The following is a 12,925-nucleotide window of genomic DNA, read 5'->3' as shown; positions in this document are numbered from 1 at the left end:
AATACTCAAAGCCACCGACATAATTTGATTTCAAGTTTTCAATTTTAATTATCCCAGACTAATTATCAGTCAAGTTATTAAAAGATTTTGAACAGAAACCAATATGCACATACTGTGAGTACAAACAATAAAATTATATGAAAAAACCTTTACATGTTTATTGTGCAATGGAGGCATGATTTTAAATAAATTCAGAAACACCAGTTAAATTTGTCAGAATTTTCTCCTTTCTATACATTGGAACAACCGTTTACTTGTCTGTCAGAATGTTTTAAGGGATTTGAATTTTGAGATTGGGCACTCAGGACCTGGTCAGATCTGCCATCTTTGCAGATTGATTATGTGCCTTACAATACTGGGCTTCTTTTTCCTCCCACATTTGTATCAGAAATCCCTCAGGTGTAGAAGAAACATTTTTAGAAGAGAGTGGTAAATACTTCCCTACTTTTAATAGATGTTTGCCTACTTAAAAGAACTATGAAGATAGTGTGAAATAATTTCTAGTCACATTTGTTATTAAATGAACTTGCTTCTTTTACATTTACATTCATTTACATTATTTAACACCCTACACAATATTTAAACTAATTTCTTCCCACCTGCAGTGTTAATATTCTACAGCATGAAGTGCTAAAGAATCGAAATTACCTGAGGGGAAAGAAGCAAGGTAATTATCTGCTATTTAGTCTGTTTTATTATAATAACAAAACACTAACCTGATTGATCACTCTCTGTTCCAACTCTTGCAGGACTTGGTGCCATGGGTAGTGGTCGAACCGGACGAGGCTTTGGAGTAGGGGGAGAAATTTTTTTCCTTCCAATATATTCTACGTAAGTTCCTGGAAAGTCTCCCCTCTCCCCAGTCATTTCGTTATAGCCATTCAACCAACCAATTTCCTCAGGTTTTCCTTCTTCTCCATCACTGAATCCAAGAGCAACTAAAGTACCTTTATTCACAGTTAAAACATCTCCCAAATGTAGGTCAATGTCTTCTTCTCGTTCTTTTTTGTAATCATATAAAGCTTTGTACTGGTATCCTTCTGCACTCATTTTGGCAAATTTTAGCACAATTATTCTAATGAACAACAAGCCAGTTCTAACTTGGATTTATTGTATATACAATTAAAGGAGTTCTAAACATGGAGATATATATGAATTATGAGGACTGTAACTCAAATATGAAAAAGGCACCACAACCCGTGGTTGTGCATTGATGTTATTTTTGTTTCTTTGTATTTAGATCAGGAGAAATTGTGATTTAGATTCCCAGTTACCGGTAATTCTTTTTTGGATCTGTTTGGCACTTAATTGCAGTGTTTTTCAAGGTGGGGTGAATGTTACTTTTTGCTGAACTTCCTTCTGATAACTTTGCCATAATGTTCACTTTTCTTAAAACCTTCGTTGTGGAATTCTGCACATACTTTACCTATGGAGAAAAAAAAATGAGACACAAAATTAGTGCAATTATTCAGGCATCAATGATGGTCATCCAAATGCTTATACACTACAAATCTCAATATTTCTGATTTATGGATAATGCAGGAGAGGACTGATGGGAGTTAAGACTTGGAGGACAACAATACTTGGATGGCCACAGCGGCAACTTTTCTTCATGGTAACTTTTTCACAAAGAGAACATTGCCGTAGATAAAATCCAAAACAGAAGATAAAGTTCTGATTAAAAAAAAAAAAAGTTTGCATACTTAATTCCAAATAGGTCCGAAAAAGATTCTTTTGATTGCAAATCAGATAGGATAGAAATCCTCTCTGCTACTCTGAACACTAATATGTGTCTTCTGACAATTTCCTGATGTCAAGCTGTTTTAAATGTTTTTAATAAATGATATTCTGGTGACCCTTGTACAATGAAGCTTCCACCAGCTTGCTAGACAAGCTTTGCCAAAAAATGATAGAAAACCATGTGTGATGTCACAGGATAATACCTATGGTTTCTACAATAATGGACTTCCAGTGCCCTCCTTGTACTAAACTCTGTGCTTCCAGATTTGGACTTCAGAACCACCTCTGTATCCAAAGGAACTGCCCAACAATATGTAGTCTTCAAATCCAAAGGACTACCATATATATAATAGATAACTGAGTAGTAAATATACACAAAGCAAACACATTCTGAAGCATAATCTATCTTTTCCAAAAATGCATTGGGATCCATTCACATCATAGAGCAGAGGTCTCCAACCTTTCAAGTTTTGCAGACTGGCCTGGCGGGGGGGGGGGGGGGCGGAGGAGAGGGGATGGTTTCGTGTAAGACCAGGCAAGCGGCGAGCAGCTCCATTTGCATAATCACCTGTGCTTGCCCGCTGCTTGCTCAAGTGGGAATGCGTACACATGTTCATTTACTACCACTTCCGCAGACAGGTTCTGAAGGGCTCAAGGCCTGGTAGTGGGCCGTAGTGCGGGCGTTGGGGACCCCTGCCTTGAGGGATTCTTAGAAACTAAAATGGTGGATGGCTGCAGACCAATACTTTCCACTTTTGCCCATCTGCCAGAAAAAAGAGTTTAATTGAGACCAAACCGGTAGAAGAGTTGAAACAGTGTAGAGCCATTTAAGCTTATGCATTCAAGTAACTTTGTCTTCTGTAACTAGGTATATCATCATGGCATCCTTTTTTAAAGTAATGTGCTCTCAAAATTGCACATGTGTCCATCAACACCCCCACACACAACCTGTAACAAGTTCAAGGAGACTTGTCTATTGCATATCAGCACCCTACAGATGCTACTTTCTGATTTAAGACAAATTTCCAAGTTATTCTAAGAACTAAATGAACAAAATATAACTGTGAAGCCACATTGTTCGGCACATAGAAGATTGTCTCTTAATGGCTAAGCCATTATTGTATCTATTAAATGCAATTCTCTTCTCAAACTACAGAATGTCTGGTCTTCCACTTCATGTAATATATAACAGCAGCATAATGCCATAATGCTAATCAGCAAATCACTGACCACCTGATTTTACACACTGCAGCTAAATTCATTCCCTAAGCTAAAACTTAAGCAAAAAATCTCACAGATAATAGAGTGGCTAGAAAAGAATCTTTACAGCAAACAAGAATTAAGCCAAGCAAACCAGATGATTGGGGATCTAATGGCTTTTATTGTCACAATAGTTCAAACTGGCAGCTTTTTCTACCTAATTTTCCTACAAGATAACATGTTCCTTGGGTAAAGTAAGAAGAAGTAGAACTGTTGTAACGTATTCCCAATATGTCAATAGTGGATCATAGGCTGTCCACTTATTTCCCAACATGAAAACCTGAAACTTCCCCATGATTATATAACGGTGGCTTCATCTTATCTGCAGCCATGATTTAAATAGTCATATCTCATCACTTTACATATTGGGAAAAGCAATACTGTAGTTCTCAGTTACCCCCAATCCAACATTTCCCCACCAATTTCAAGCCATGTAAAATCTGTAACTTTTTGCTGACTATTAGTAGTAAGGTCATGTGTTTTATTGTAGTTATGGCAGGAAATGTATTTTGGACTATGTGTGCAGTCTTGTGCAGCTATTTCTCTCCCAAAATATGCCCTCTCACTTTGGGCTTATTTATGTTTTCATCTATCACTCACCCTTTAGCCCACCCACTCAATTTTTAAAATCAACCATACTTTGGGCTTCCAAAGTAATAGAAAAGAGGAGCCCAGACCACACTACCCTTCTATCTGGAAAGAAGAAAGGGCATACTTGGACAACTTTTAAATGTCATGTATGAAGAATCTTTATGTGTAGCTGCAGCACACTCTTCAATATCCTAAAATACAGTAGCTCAAATAATGGGAAATGTATTGAGTTTTGGAAAATTATTTGCCAGGTTTCTGTACTGCATGCACGTGTGTGTGTATGCACAGACTCACCCACTCCCACACACATAATCCTCACTTAATGACTAGTCACTAAACAATTGTTCAAAGTTATGACAGATCTTACAAAAGCTAGATGATCCAATCCCAGAGTTCTGATGGTGCACACTGCCCCCCCTTGTGGTCATGTGATCATATTTTGAGCGCTTGGCAACTGGCTCACATTTATGGCTGTTTGCAGTGTCCATGATCAAGTGATTGTGATTTTTGGCATTTTTTGCCAGTTTCCACTTAGCAATCCTCACAATTTACAATCATGATTTATGGGCTCAATTATGGAATCCAAATTGCACTGGAGATGTGCAGCCAATAAATTTACCGTAATAAATAACTAAATAAAATACTCTCCAGTGACTTAGCTGCTCAAATTTGGTGAGGATAATTAGGCCTCTGCCCTTTTCTTATATAACTTTGGGAGGGTGGAAGAACACCTATGCTCTCCCCTTCAGCAGGTGGATTGTCCACCCTGGCCTGGCAGTTTCCTGGTTTCCTAGCCATGGGATCTATTGAAATGCAACTAAATAGAATGAGGACAAATATTTATTTGAGCTGCCTATAGCCCTGTTCTCACTCCTCTTTTACCTGTCTGCATTTTTTTTAAAATTTGATTTATATGCCACCCTTCTCCGGAGACTCACGGCGGCTTACAATGCGCTAAGCAATAGCCTTCATCCTTTTGTATATTTATACAAAGTCAGCTTATTGCCCCCACAACTGGGTCCTCAATTTACCTACCTTAGAAAAGATGGAAGGCTGAGTCAACCTTGAGCCTGGCGAGATTCGAACCTGCAGTAATTGCAGGCAGTTGGTCTTAATAACAGGGTGCTTTAGACCACTGTACTACCAAGGCTCATTTACATTTACATTTCTGATTTTTTAAAAAAACCAGATACAATTCTTAACCATGTTGAAACAAGCACGGAGCCCTAGAAATCTATCAGTAATTTTTCAATACTGGAGTTCTGGATATGTTTCTTCTTTTACTCACTTCAACTCCCTTTGGGTAATTCAACTTCCCAGAGCAAATGCAAATTTATTTTATGTGGACTCCTTCTCCTTGCATAATTTAGTTTTGGGCTTTTGTACCCTGTCTACTAAAAATATGGAATAAAGGATAAAAAATTAAAATATGTTTGGCACTGCTTGGTTAACTTAACTTAACTTTATTAAGTGCATATTTATAATGGAGTACCTTATTCCCAATTATTTCTTTATTTTATATAATTTTAAATTTAAATATAAATTTCAAAATTATAGAACAATGCCAACTTCACCTCATGTATACTGACTGATTTGTGGGTATTTTATACAGCAGGGGTCTCCAACCTTGGCGACTTTAAGCCTGGAGGACTTCAACTCCCAGAATTCCCCAGCCAGCAAAGCTGAGGAGGTTGACAAGAAAAATGGCAATGAAATCAGAGGAGGAATCCAATCAACCTGTTTATAATATTAGATACATTTGCAATTTGGACAATGAATAACTACAGGGGAAGGGGAAGGACTGACAATTAAGACAACATATATTATGATGGTGTTATTTTGCACTGACACAAGTGGTGCAGAAAGCAGTTTATATCAACAGGAACAAAATAGCCCCTACTTCATTTCTTCTTCAAAGAGTCAAGAAAAAAACTGTTTTCTACTAAGCCATGAAACTGTCAAGGTCAACAATACATGCAGGCAGACTCTTCCCCACATAATTGGGTAATGCCAAACAACAAACATAACTATATCAGCCTATTCATAATTACTCCTAATCAATGCAATATGATTACAGGAATTCATATCTTCATTGGTCAACTGTGTTTGAACATCAAACTTGACAAAGCCAACATTTCTCCTTTTGTTCCTCCAAGAACAATACACAATGAGATAATCTTCTGCACTGAATATATTTAATAGCTTTCATATATTTTTATCACACTATAACAATGAAAATATTAATATATTTTCTTGTCAAATTTCACTACTATGGCTAGGATCTTTATCTTAAAGAACTACTATATTGCTATGATTCAGTATTCTTTTCTCTGGTAATCTTTTCCCCAGAGCTGCACTGAGAAAAACCCATAGAACTATAGAGTCACTTTATTTTTTTCCTTTTCTAAATCAGAATAACCTTTTTAACATTTGGCGTCTGTGCAAATATGTCTTGTTGCTCTGAGATGAAACTCTTGAGAAGCAGCATGGTTTCCATACAACTGTTTCTCCTTAGATGAAGCCTATCTTCTTTTTTTAATATTCATTTGTCATGTATCCACCCATCCACCTAACCACTGAGCCACTCAGCCATATGCAGTCATATGCACATTTATGTATGCTCATTCACACCTACAAAGTAGTAGTGCTTGAAGAAATTTTGGTGAATTTTAAAAACCCACTGATTTGATTATGGAATACAGACTAGAAAAAATTCAACAGCATGTCATAGGCAAACAAAATTTAAAAGCAAAATAAACTTATTTTTATTGGAGAAAAGAAACCTATAACCATTTCGTTCATAGTTTTAGGCATGGTTTGCAGGTACCTGAATATTGCAAAGTCCAACACTGCTTTTGACACTTTCATTGAGAAACACAATACTTAATAATTATTTGTTTATCACCAATTCATAAGCAACAACAATGCTAAAGACAGAACAGTGACACCAGAGAAAAAAACTCTGGAAATACCATTCTGTAAGGCAGCATTATTAATATTCAGTAGAAACGTTTCTATAGTTTCAAGTACATGTTTTGTGTCCCAGCAGGTGGCAGCACCTGGCTGATCTTACCTGGCTTAAAAGCTAAGCAGGGTCAGTCCTAGGATGGGGGGACCTCCAGGGAAATGCTACATTAGACTAGTAGGTAAAACACACAGAGATTCTAAAAGGCTGGAACCCCAAACCCTCTATCTTATTATCAAGATATCTAACTGGCTGCATCCATCAAGTTCAACTGAAGGTAAATGTTATTTTTATGAATCTGCATTGATCACTCATGCTAAAATGGAAAATTAAGTTTAAATTATAATCCATAGGTCAATCATAATAGCTTTTAATTTTCATTATCGTCACCTGCATCTCCAGTGAAATGCAGATTTGGAGAGAATGGGCAATAATTATTAGTTAACTTTCCCATATTGCCATTTATTATCAATTTTTTTGTAAAACCCAAAACAATTACATTCACCATTTGGATAAAGCAGTTGTATGCCGTTCACTTAATAGCTCAAGGCAGCACACAGGTAGTCCTTACTCCACAACCGGTTGCTTAGCAACCATTCAAAATTATGATAAATTCCCCAAAAGGTATTTACAACCTGATTTAGAGGTTCCAATAGCAGCCACCTCTCACCCCACAATCATGTGTTTGCATTCTGGGCACTAGGCCACCGCTCACTTTATGGCCTTTGTAATATCCCACAGTCACATTTCCAGTTATTTTTGCCAGTTTCCAGCGTTTACTTCCCATTTCTGGCAAAAAAAAAAAATCGCATTGGGGATAATAGATTCATTTAACAACTACGGCATTTGCTTAACCACTGTTGCAAAAAAGGTCAGAAAATTAGGACTGTTCATGTGGTGACCCTCTTAACTGCCACAACTTACAATCATAATTCTGGGTTCAATTATAATTGTAAATCAAGGACTACCTATATTCAGCACTTTCTCCTCCAATGTTCCTTAAAACAGTTCTCTAAAGCAATTTGGACTGGGAGAAATTAACTGCCGCAAAGCTCCATCATCTGAGATTAATAAGAAACGAGCTCTAATTCAGTACTTTAACCACTATACCACCCTACCTCTCCAAGCTGTTACATCTAGAAAAAAGTCCTATGAATATAAAATATCAGAAACTACTTCTGTACCAACCACCATCTGTTTAACACAACTGAAAAGTTTGTTGCAGAAAACCAAAACAAATGGGGCCTGCCAAAACAAGTGTTACATGAAAAGCAAAGTGTCTTCCTTAAATGTACCTATTGTCCTTCTCTCCTTACTGCAAGGTTTACCTTCTTAATCTAAAGAAGTCACCGGTAATTATCCATGTGCATTGCAGAGGTTCTCTTCAATAGTTCTTTTCCATTGTTTTTCTGTGCTTTGCAACTGAAAGAATTAACATGCATTATTAAGATAAGTTACTTCTGCCCATTTCCAAACACTGCCTAAGAGTATTTTATTTAGAGACTTATGCCTAACAGCAAACTATGTACCAAAAGAATCCAGAGGCAGTAACATACAGAGAAGTATTGAGACCAAAGCACCACTAAAATCTTATGAGATTTTTTTTTTATTTTTACACACGTGTGCATGCAGGCACACACAAATATATTATATCCTTATCCTATAATAATTATTTTATATTGAACTCAGATTCTTGAAGGATATTTCAGTGATTTGGAACTCATGATTAAAGTTGTAGCTTAACTTAAAGCACACCACCAAAGTATTTCACATTAATTTGAACGTTTATCAATCTACTGCTTATTTTAGAACTTCCACACAACATACAATTACGTGACAGAAATTGGACACAAAGGATGAGAATGTTTAAGTATGAATTAAATTGTTCTGAAGTCCTTTTAACTGCATTGTTTTCTTGCAGCAAACAAGAAAGTATACTTTTAAATACACCTTGCCTTGAGATGTTGGAACACTGCCAACATTCAACTTAATATGCGTACACTATGTACCAGAAAATTAACACTTGCCTAAATATTCTAAATGCTTTGAAATATTTATTATCTTGTTGAGAAATAGTTTTGAGTTCAATAGGGGTGTCAGGAAGTATTCTCTGTTTATTTTTGTTGCCATATGCATTCTGATAGTCAAATAGCTTCTCAAAACACTACAAAAACTGATTAGTCAGGTTTTGTCCCCTAAAATGCTACAGTAGGATACAATTCAGTCCCCCACATGTTAAAACATAAAAGGATTATTATAACATAAACAAAGTTTATTAGAAACTCTAACCTATTGAGATCAATGATATATAGTATGGAAAAAGATTATCTGTAGCCCAGAGTGAGCTACTAGGAAAGATTTCCCTTTCTCCTGTTTGCCCATAAAAAATACCATCATTCTCTTGTCCAACTCCTCTTTGGTTCTTCAGCTTTATATCTATATACTGGTATTTAGCACAGCTGGCAATCCTGGCCATGTTATCAGCTTTACAGCACTCTCTTGTCTGCAGCTCATCAGAGAGGAAAGTGACTTTCGCGTGACAAGCCCAGTTATATTCTTGGGCAATAGCCTTAGTATCAATGTTCTGCTTCTGGAGATATGCTGAAGTACTCTGCCTAAGCACATTTGCATGATCTAATATTTAGAAAACAAAATCAGAAGTTTTTGAAGGAAGACACACAGACCTGTCCTATTTAATCCAAGCCTAAGCCATTGCCTATAGCTATGATTACATAAACTGTCTAGAACTGATTAATTATAGAAGTCTTTACACAGCTTATTCATATACATGAATGCCAGATAACACATGTAGGATTATGGATTTAGAATAGTCAAAGAGAAACACAGAGACTCCATTAAATAAATATGGCTCACATTTTATCTATCTGCAGTTAATGAAGATCATCCACTTGCAACTCTGCAAAGATCTGCTTTATTATAAATTAATCAAAAAACAAACAAACAACAGAATGTAACTGAAATCAATAGAATGCCACCAGATTAAGACTGCAATCTTAATCTATTTTCCTGATTATAAATCCCGATGAACTCAGTAAAACCTATATCCGAGAAGACAAAATTGTGTTATGAGAATCACTGTTCACACCAGGGAGATATTAGCTTATTTTTCATATACACATTCAAACTATTTTTTAAAAAATATTATACATATCCCAAGTAGTTACTTCCATATCAGGGCTCCTAAGATTATGATAGAACAGAACAAAATAACAGAGTTTGAAGGGACTTTGGAGTCTCCTAGTCCAACCCCCTGCTCAAGCAAAAGACCTTATACCATTTCAGATAAATAGTTGTCCAATCTCTGATTTTCTAAGCAGTTTAGTAAATGACAGTTCACACAAACTATGTTAAAGTACTTGACTTCGCTTAAAGTATTTTTTTCAATTCACTACACAACATTTTGCGTTTGCCATCCTGAAAGCAAAAAGTTGCATTTACGTTTTCAGTTGTTGCACTCATCCTAAAACTTTTTCCTATGACTGTATTCATAATTTAATCTAACAGTTTCCAGAGCTTTCCGGAGCCTGCAAAGTTATAATAAAAAAATCAGCAACCAGAAGAAAAAGATGTATCAAAATAATGAACGCATATGTAGGAAAGTGGATAATTAATCAAAATTTAAAATCATCCCAATTCTGAAAGTTATTTTAAACGTAATTCCTACTCAAGTCAATCTACTTTCATTTACACCAATATGTTTTGGATTCAGAACGGAATTTTAATTACTTCTACAAGAAAATAGAATACAATAATTAGGAACCATGTACTACTTAAATTTCAATCCAGTTATTTTTTTTAAGTGTCACGAGACAATTTATTTGTCTTAGTATTGATGTGGGATTTCTCAGGAGTAAACATAACCAGGAATCCCAGCAACCTGGTTTATCGTATGATTAATTCCTACATACAGTTTAAATCATCCTTCCAATTTTTAGTTTTTGCCAACTTAGTTAGCTTATACATACTTTATTCCACAAACAGTCCTCACAAGATGTACCACAGATGTAGAGTCATAGGGTCTCCGTTAATAACAGCCAAAACAGTGTGAAAGAGAGGCCGCTTGCTTTCCAAAGATTTTTGGCCAGAACTGGTATCACAACTCCTTGCCTCACAGTTGTCAGACACAATTTGCACATGCAGCTATTCCAATGGTTGGGAAGAAGAATTTGGCATTAAAAACCCACCAGATTTTTGTCCCTCCCATGCGCTCAAAACCTTCAACCACTCACTTGTTCTTTTCAGAACCAGACACTCTGATTTCCAAGAAAGTCACAATACTCCTTAACAAGAGCTATTCTTCCCAAATGCCACTAATAAAGAAGCAAAGGACAAAGCAGTGTTCTCAGCAGCACAAGAAGATCTCTCAACAGCTCAGTACACTTTTTTCACTGAAATTTACACAGGCCTCATAGACATCACTGTTATTGATTCAACCCATGGCACCTCCACTGTACACAGCAGCAGTCAAATCTTTTCCACCCAGACACACACCCCGACTGTGATGGTTATAGTTGTGTGCAATTTTAGTACTAAGCTTTGTTTAGCATTTACTAGCCTAGCACCTCAGTTTACAGCCCCTGCAGACTGTTTCTAGGCAAGAAAGAAGGGTCACTCACTTCTGGATTACTAAAATAATAATAATAAACACAATTTAATAAGCTAGCAATGAGTTTCCTAGCCACTGGTGCCCAGACGAGATGCGTTGGATAAAAAGAACGGGGAAACGGTAGAGAATATTAGAAGGGCAGTTAATGTCTATCTTGAACTACAGAGGGCAAAAAATCCCCCGAGACGCTCAGACATTTATCGGATTCAACAGCCTTTTCCACAGTTCGCCTACTCGTGTTGCAATTGAAGGCAAATTTACAGTGACTGCGGCCAGGACGTATTATCTTCGGTGGACAGGAAAAAACGTGTTGAATGTGGGCATTCCTGCAGTATCTTCCCCTGGGCTGCCAGCGCCGTCTGCCCGCAGTCTCCGGCAGTCCCGCGTGCCTGGGCTTAGGAGCTGCCATGTAACGCAACCATTATGACGGCGGCTAAAACGCTTAAAGCTCATTTCTTCCCGAACCGCCTCCGTTTCCAAGCCGCAGGGCCCGGGCCGGGGGTTCCACGGAACCCCATGCAGGTCGGGGCTCCAGCGCTTGCAGAGGCTCCTGGAACTTCCTCCGCTCGGCAAAGCTCAGCAAAGCGCGGGGCGGGGAGGAGAAGTGAGGCAGGCAGGAATAGGAAGCCGCTTTCCACGCGCCGCGCTTACAGCCCCGAGCCCGCCGCGGGGGTGGGGGGGTGGGGGGAGAAGCAGCTGCAGCAACCCAGTCAGCAGCGAAGCCCGCGGCCTCGCGCGCCCCTTCCAACCCCGGGCTTGCAAGAGGCCTCGCTGAGCCGCTCAGGATATCGGTCCCCTTAGGCGTTGCCCTCGCTAGGCCGCCCAAATACCCGCGGCAGGCACCCCCTCACCTTCCGCGGCCAGCTCTCCGGCTCAGCCTGTATCCGCGCGAGGCAGGGAAAAGGAGGCGATTCTGCAGAAGCCGCCCGTTCCCTCGCCTCCACCGCAGCCGCGCCGCTCCCTCCCGCCGCCTCCGTCCCAGCCAAGGCAGCCCGAGCCGTGAAAAGGCTGGCCGCCCTCTCAGCTCGCCATTCGCTCCTCCTCCGCTCCGTCGCCCCTGCCAACCCGCCCCGCGCCTTGGGGACCCAAGCACCGCCTCCCCGCCAGCCTGGGCTGTCACGCTGCTAGCCAAGGCTGAGGAGCCGACGGGCTGGTGGCTGGTGCCGGCTCGGAGCGCTCCGCCTGCGCTTGGCCACCCCGTCCTCTTTGCGGGGGCCAGCAGGCAGGGAAAATGGGGCGCTCGTGGGCCCCGGAGAGGGGCGCAGTATGAAGGGGGCTCGCCCGGTGGAAAGCGTTGGAAAGCGTAACACATGGAGGTCTCCCTCCCCTCCGCTGGCCCTTCCTCACTCTCTATCGAGGCTCGGAACGGAACTGGCCAAGGCGACGCCAGAGCCTCGGTTGCTTCAGGCGGGATTGCGCTGCAGCCGCGTCCGCAGAGCGCGCGTGTCTACTCATTTGTGTAACTCCTGCGCTGAAATTCCAAGGCAGGCAGACACGTGCGCGCGCCCCCGCACAGCCCGGCTGCTTTAATCACATTAATTTAGTAGTCGGTCTCGTGCGTTGCGACGTTGGTGTCTGTGGCGGCCTGTCTTCGCATTAAAAGTTTGGTGACTGAAAGAACAGGCAAGGGGGAAACTGGGCTAGGGCTTAAAAAAGGAACAAGCTGAACTTTCTGGTATAGTGGAATTCCCATAGGTAATCAAAGCAGGGAAAGGTTGAAGGCAAATGTGGTCCAGGCAGAA

General features: G+C 39.6%; 1 protein-coding gene across 13 annotated transcripts in view; it reads right to left on the bottom strand.

The window, feature by feature from the left end:
* PIK3R1 (phosphoinositide-3-kinase regulatory subunit 1) overlaps positions 1–12,720 on the bottom strand; it is a 58,248-nt gene extending 45,528 nt beyond the window's left edge. The window contains exons 1-3 of one of the 13 annotated variants that reach the window (XM_034441026.2): positions 9,431–11,574; positions 7,885–7,978; positions 717–1,426 (exon numbers count right to left, since the gene is read on the bottom strand). In XM_034441026.2, coding sequence (XP_034296917.1) covers positions 717–1,050 — 334 coding nt within the window. In that variant the 5' untranslated portion in view covers positions 1,051–1,426; positions 7,885–7,978; positions 9,431–11,574. Of the gene's footprint in view, positions 1–716; positions 1,427–2,308; positions 2,504–7,851; positions 7,979–9,430; positions 11,847–12,034 lie in introns of those variants that run through there. The other 12 variants (XM_087885746.1, XM_034441025.3, XM_034441027.3 and 9 more) reach the window with 12 other exon arrangements.
* Between the last annotated feature and the right edge of the window lie 205 nt (positions 12,721–12,925).

This window comes from Pantherophis guttatus, chromosome 2 (genome assembly GCF_059756535.1).
Source record: "Pantherophis guttatus breed Tessera chromosome 2, ASM5975653v1, whole genome shotgun sequence".
Lineage (NCBI taxonomy): Eukaryota > Metazoa > Chordata > Lepidosauria > Squamata > Colubridae > Pantherophis > Pantherophis guttatus.
This window is presented reverse-complemented; position numbering and strand designations above follow the sequence as displayed.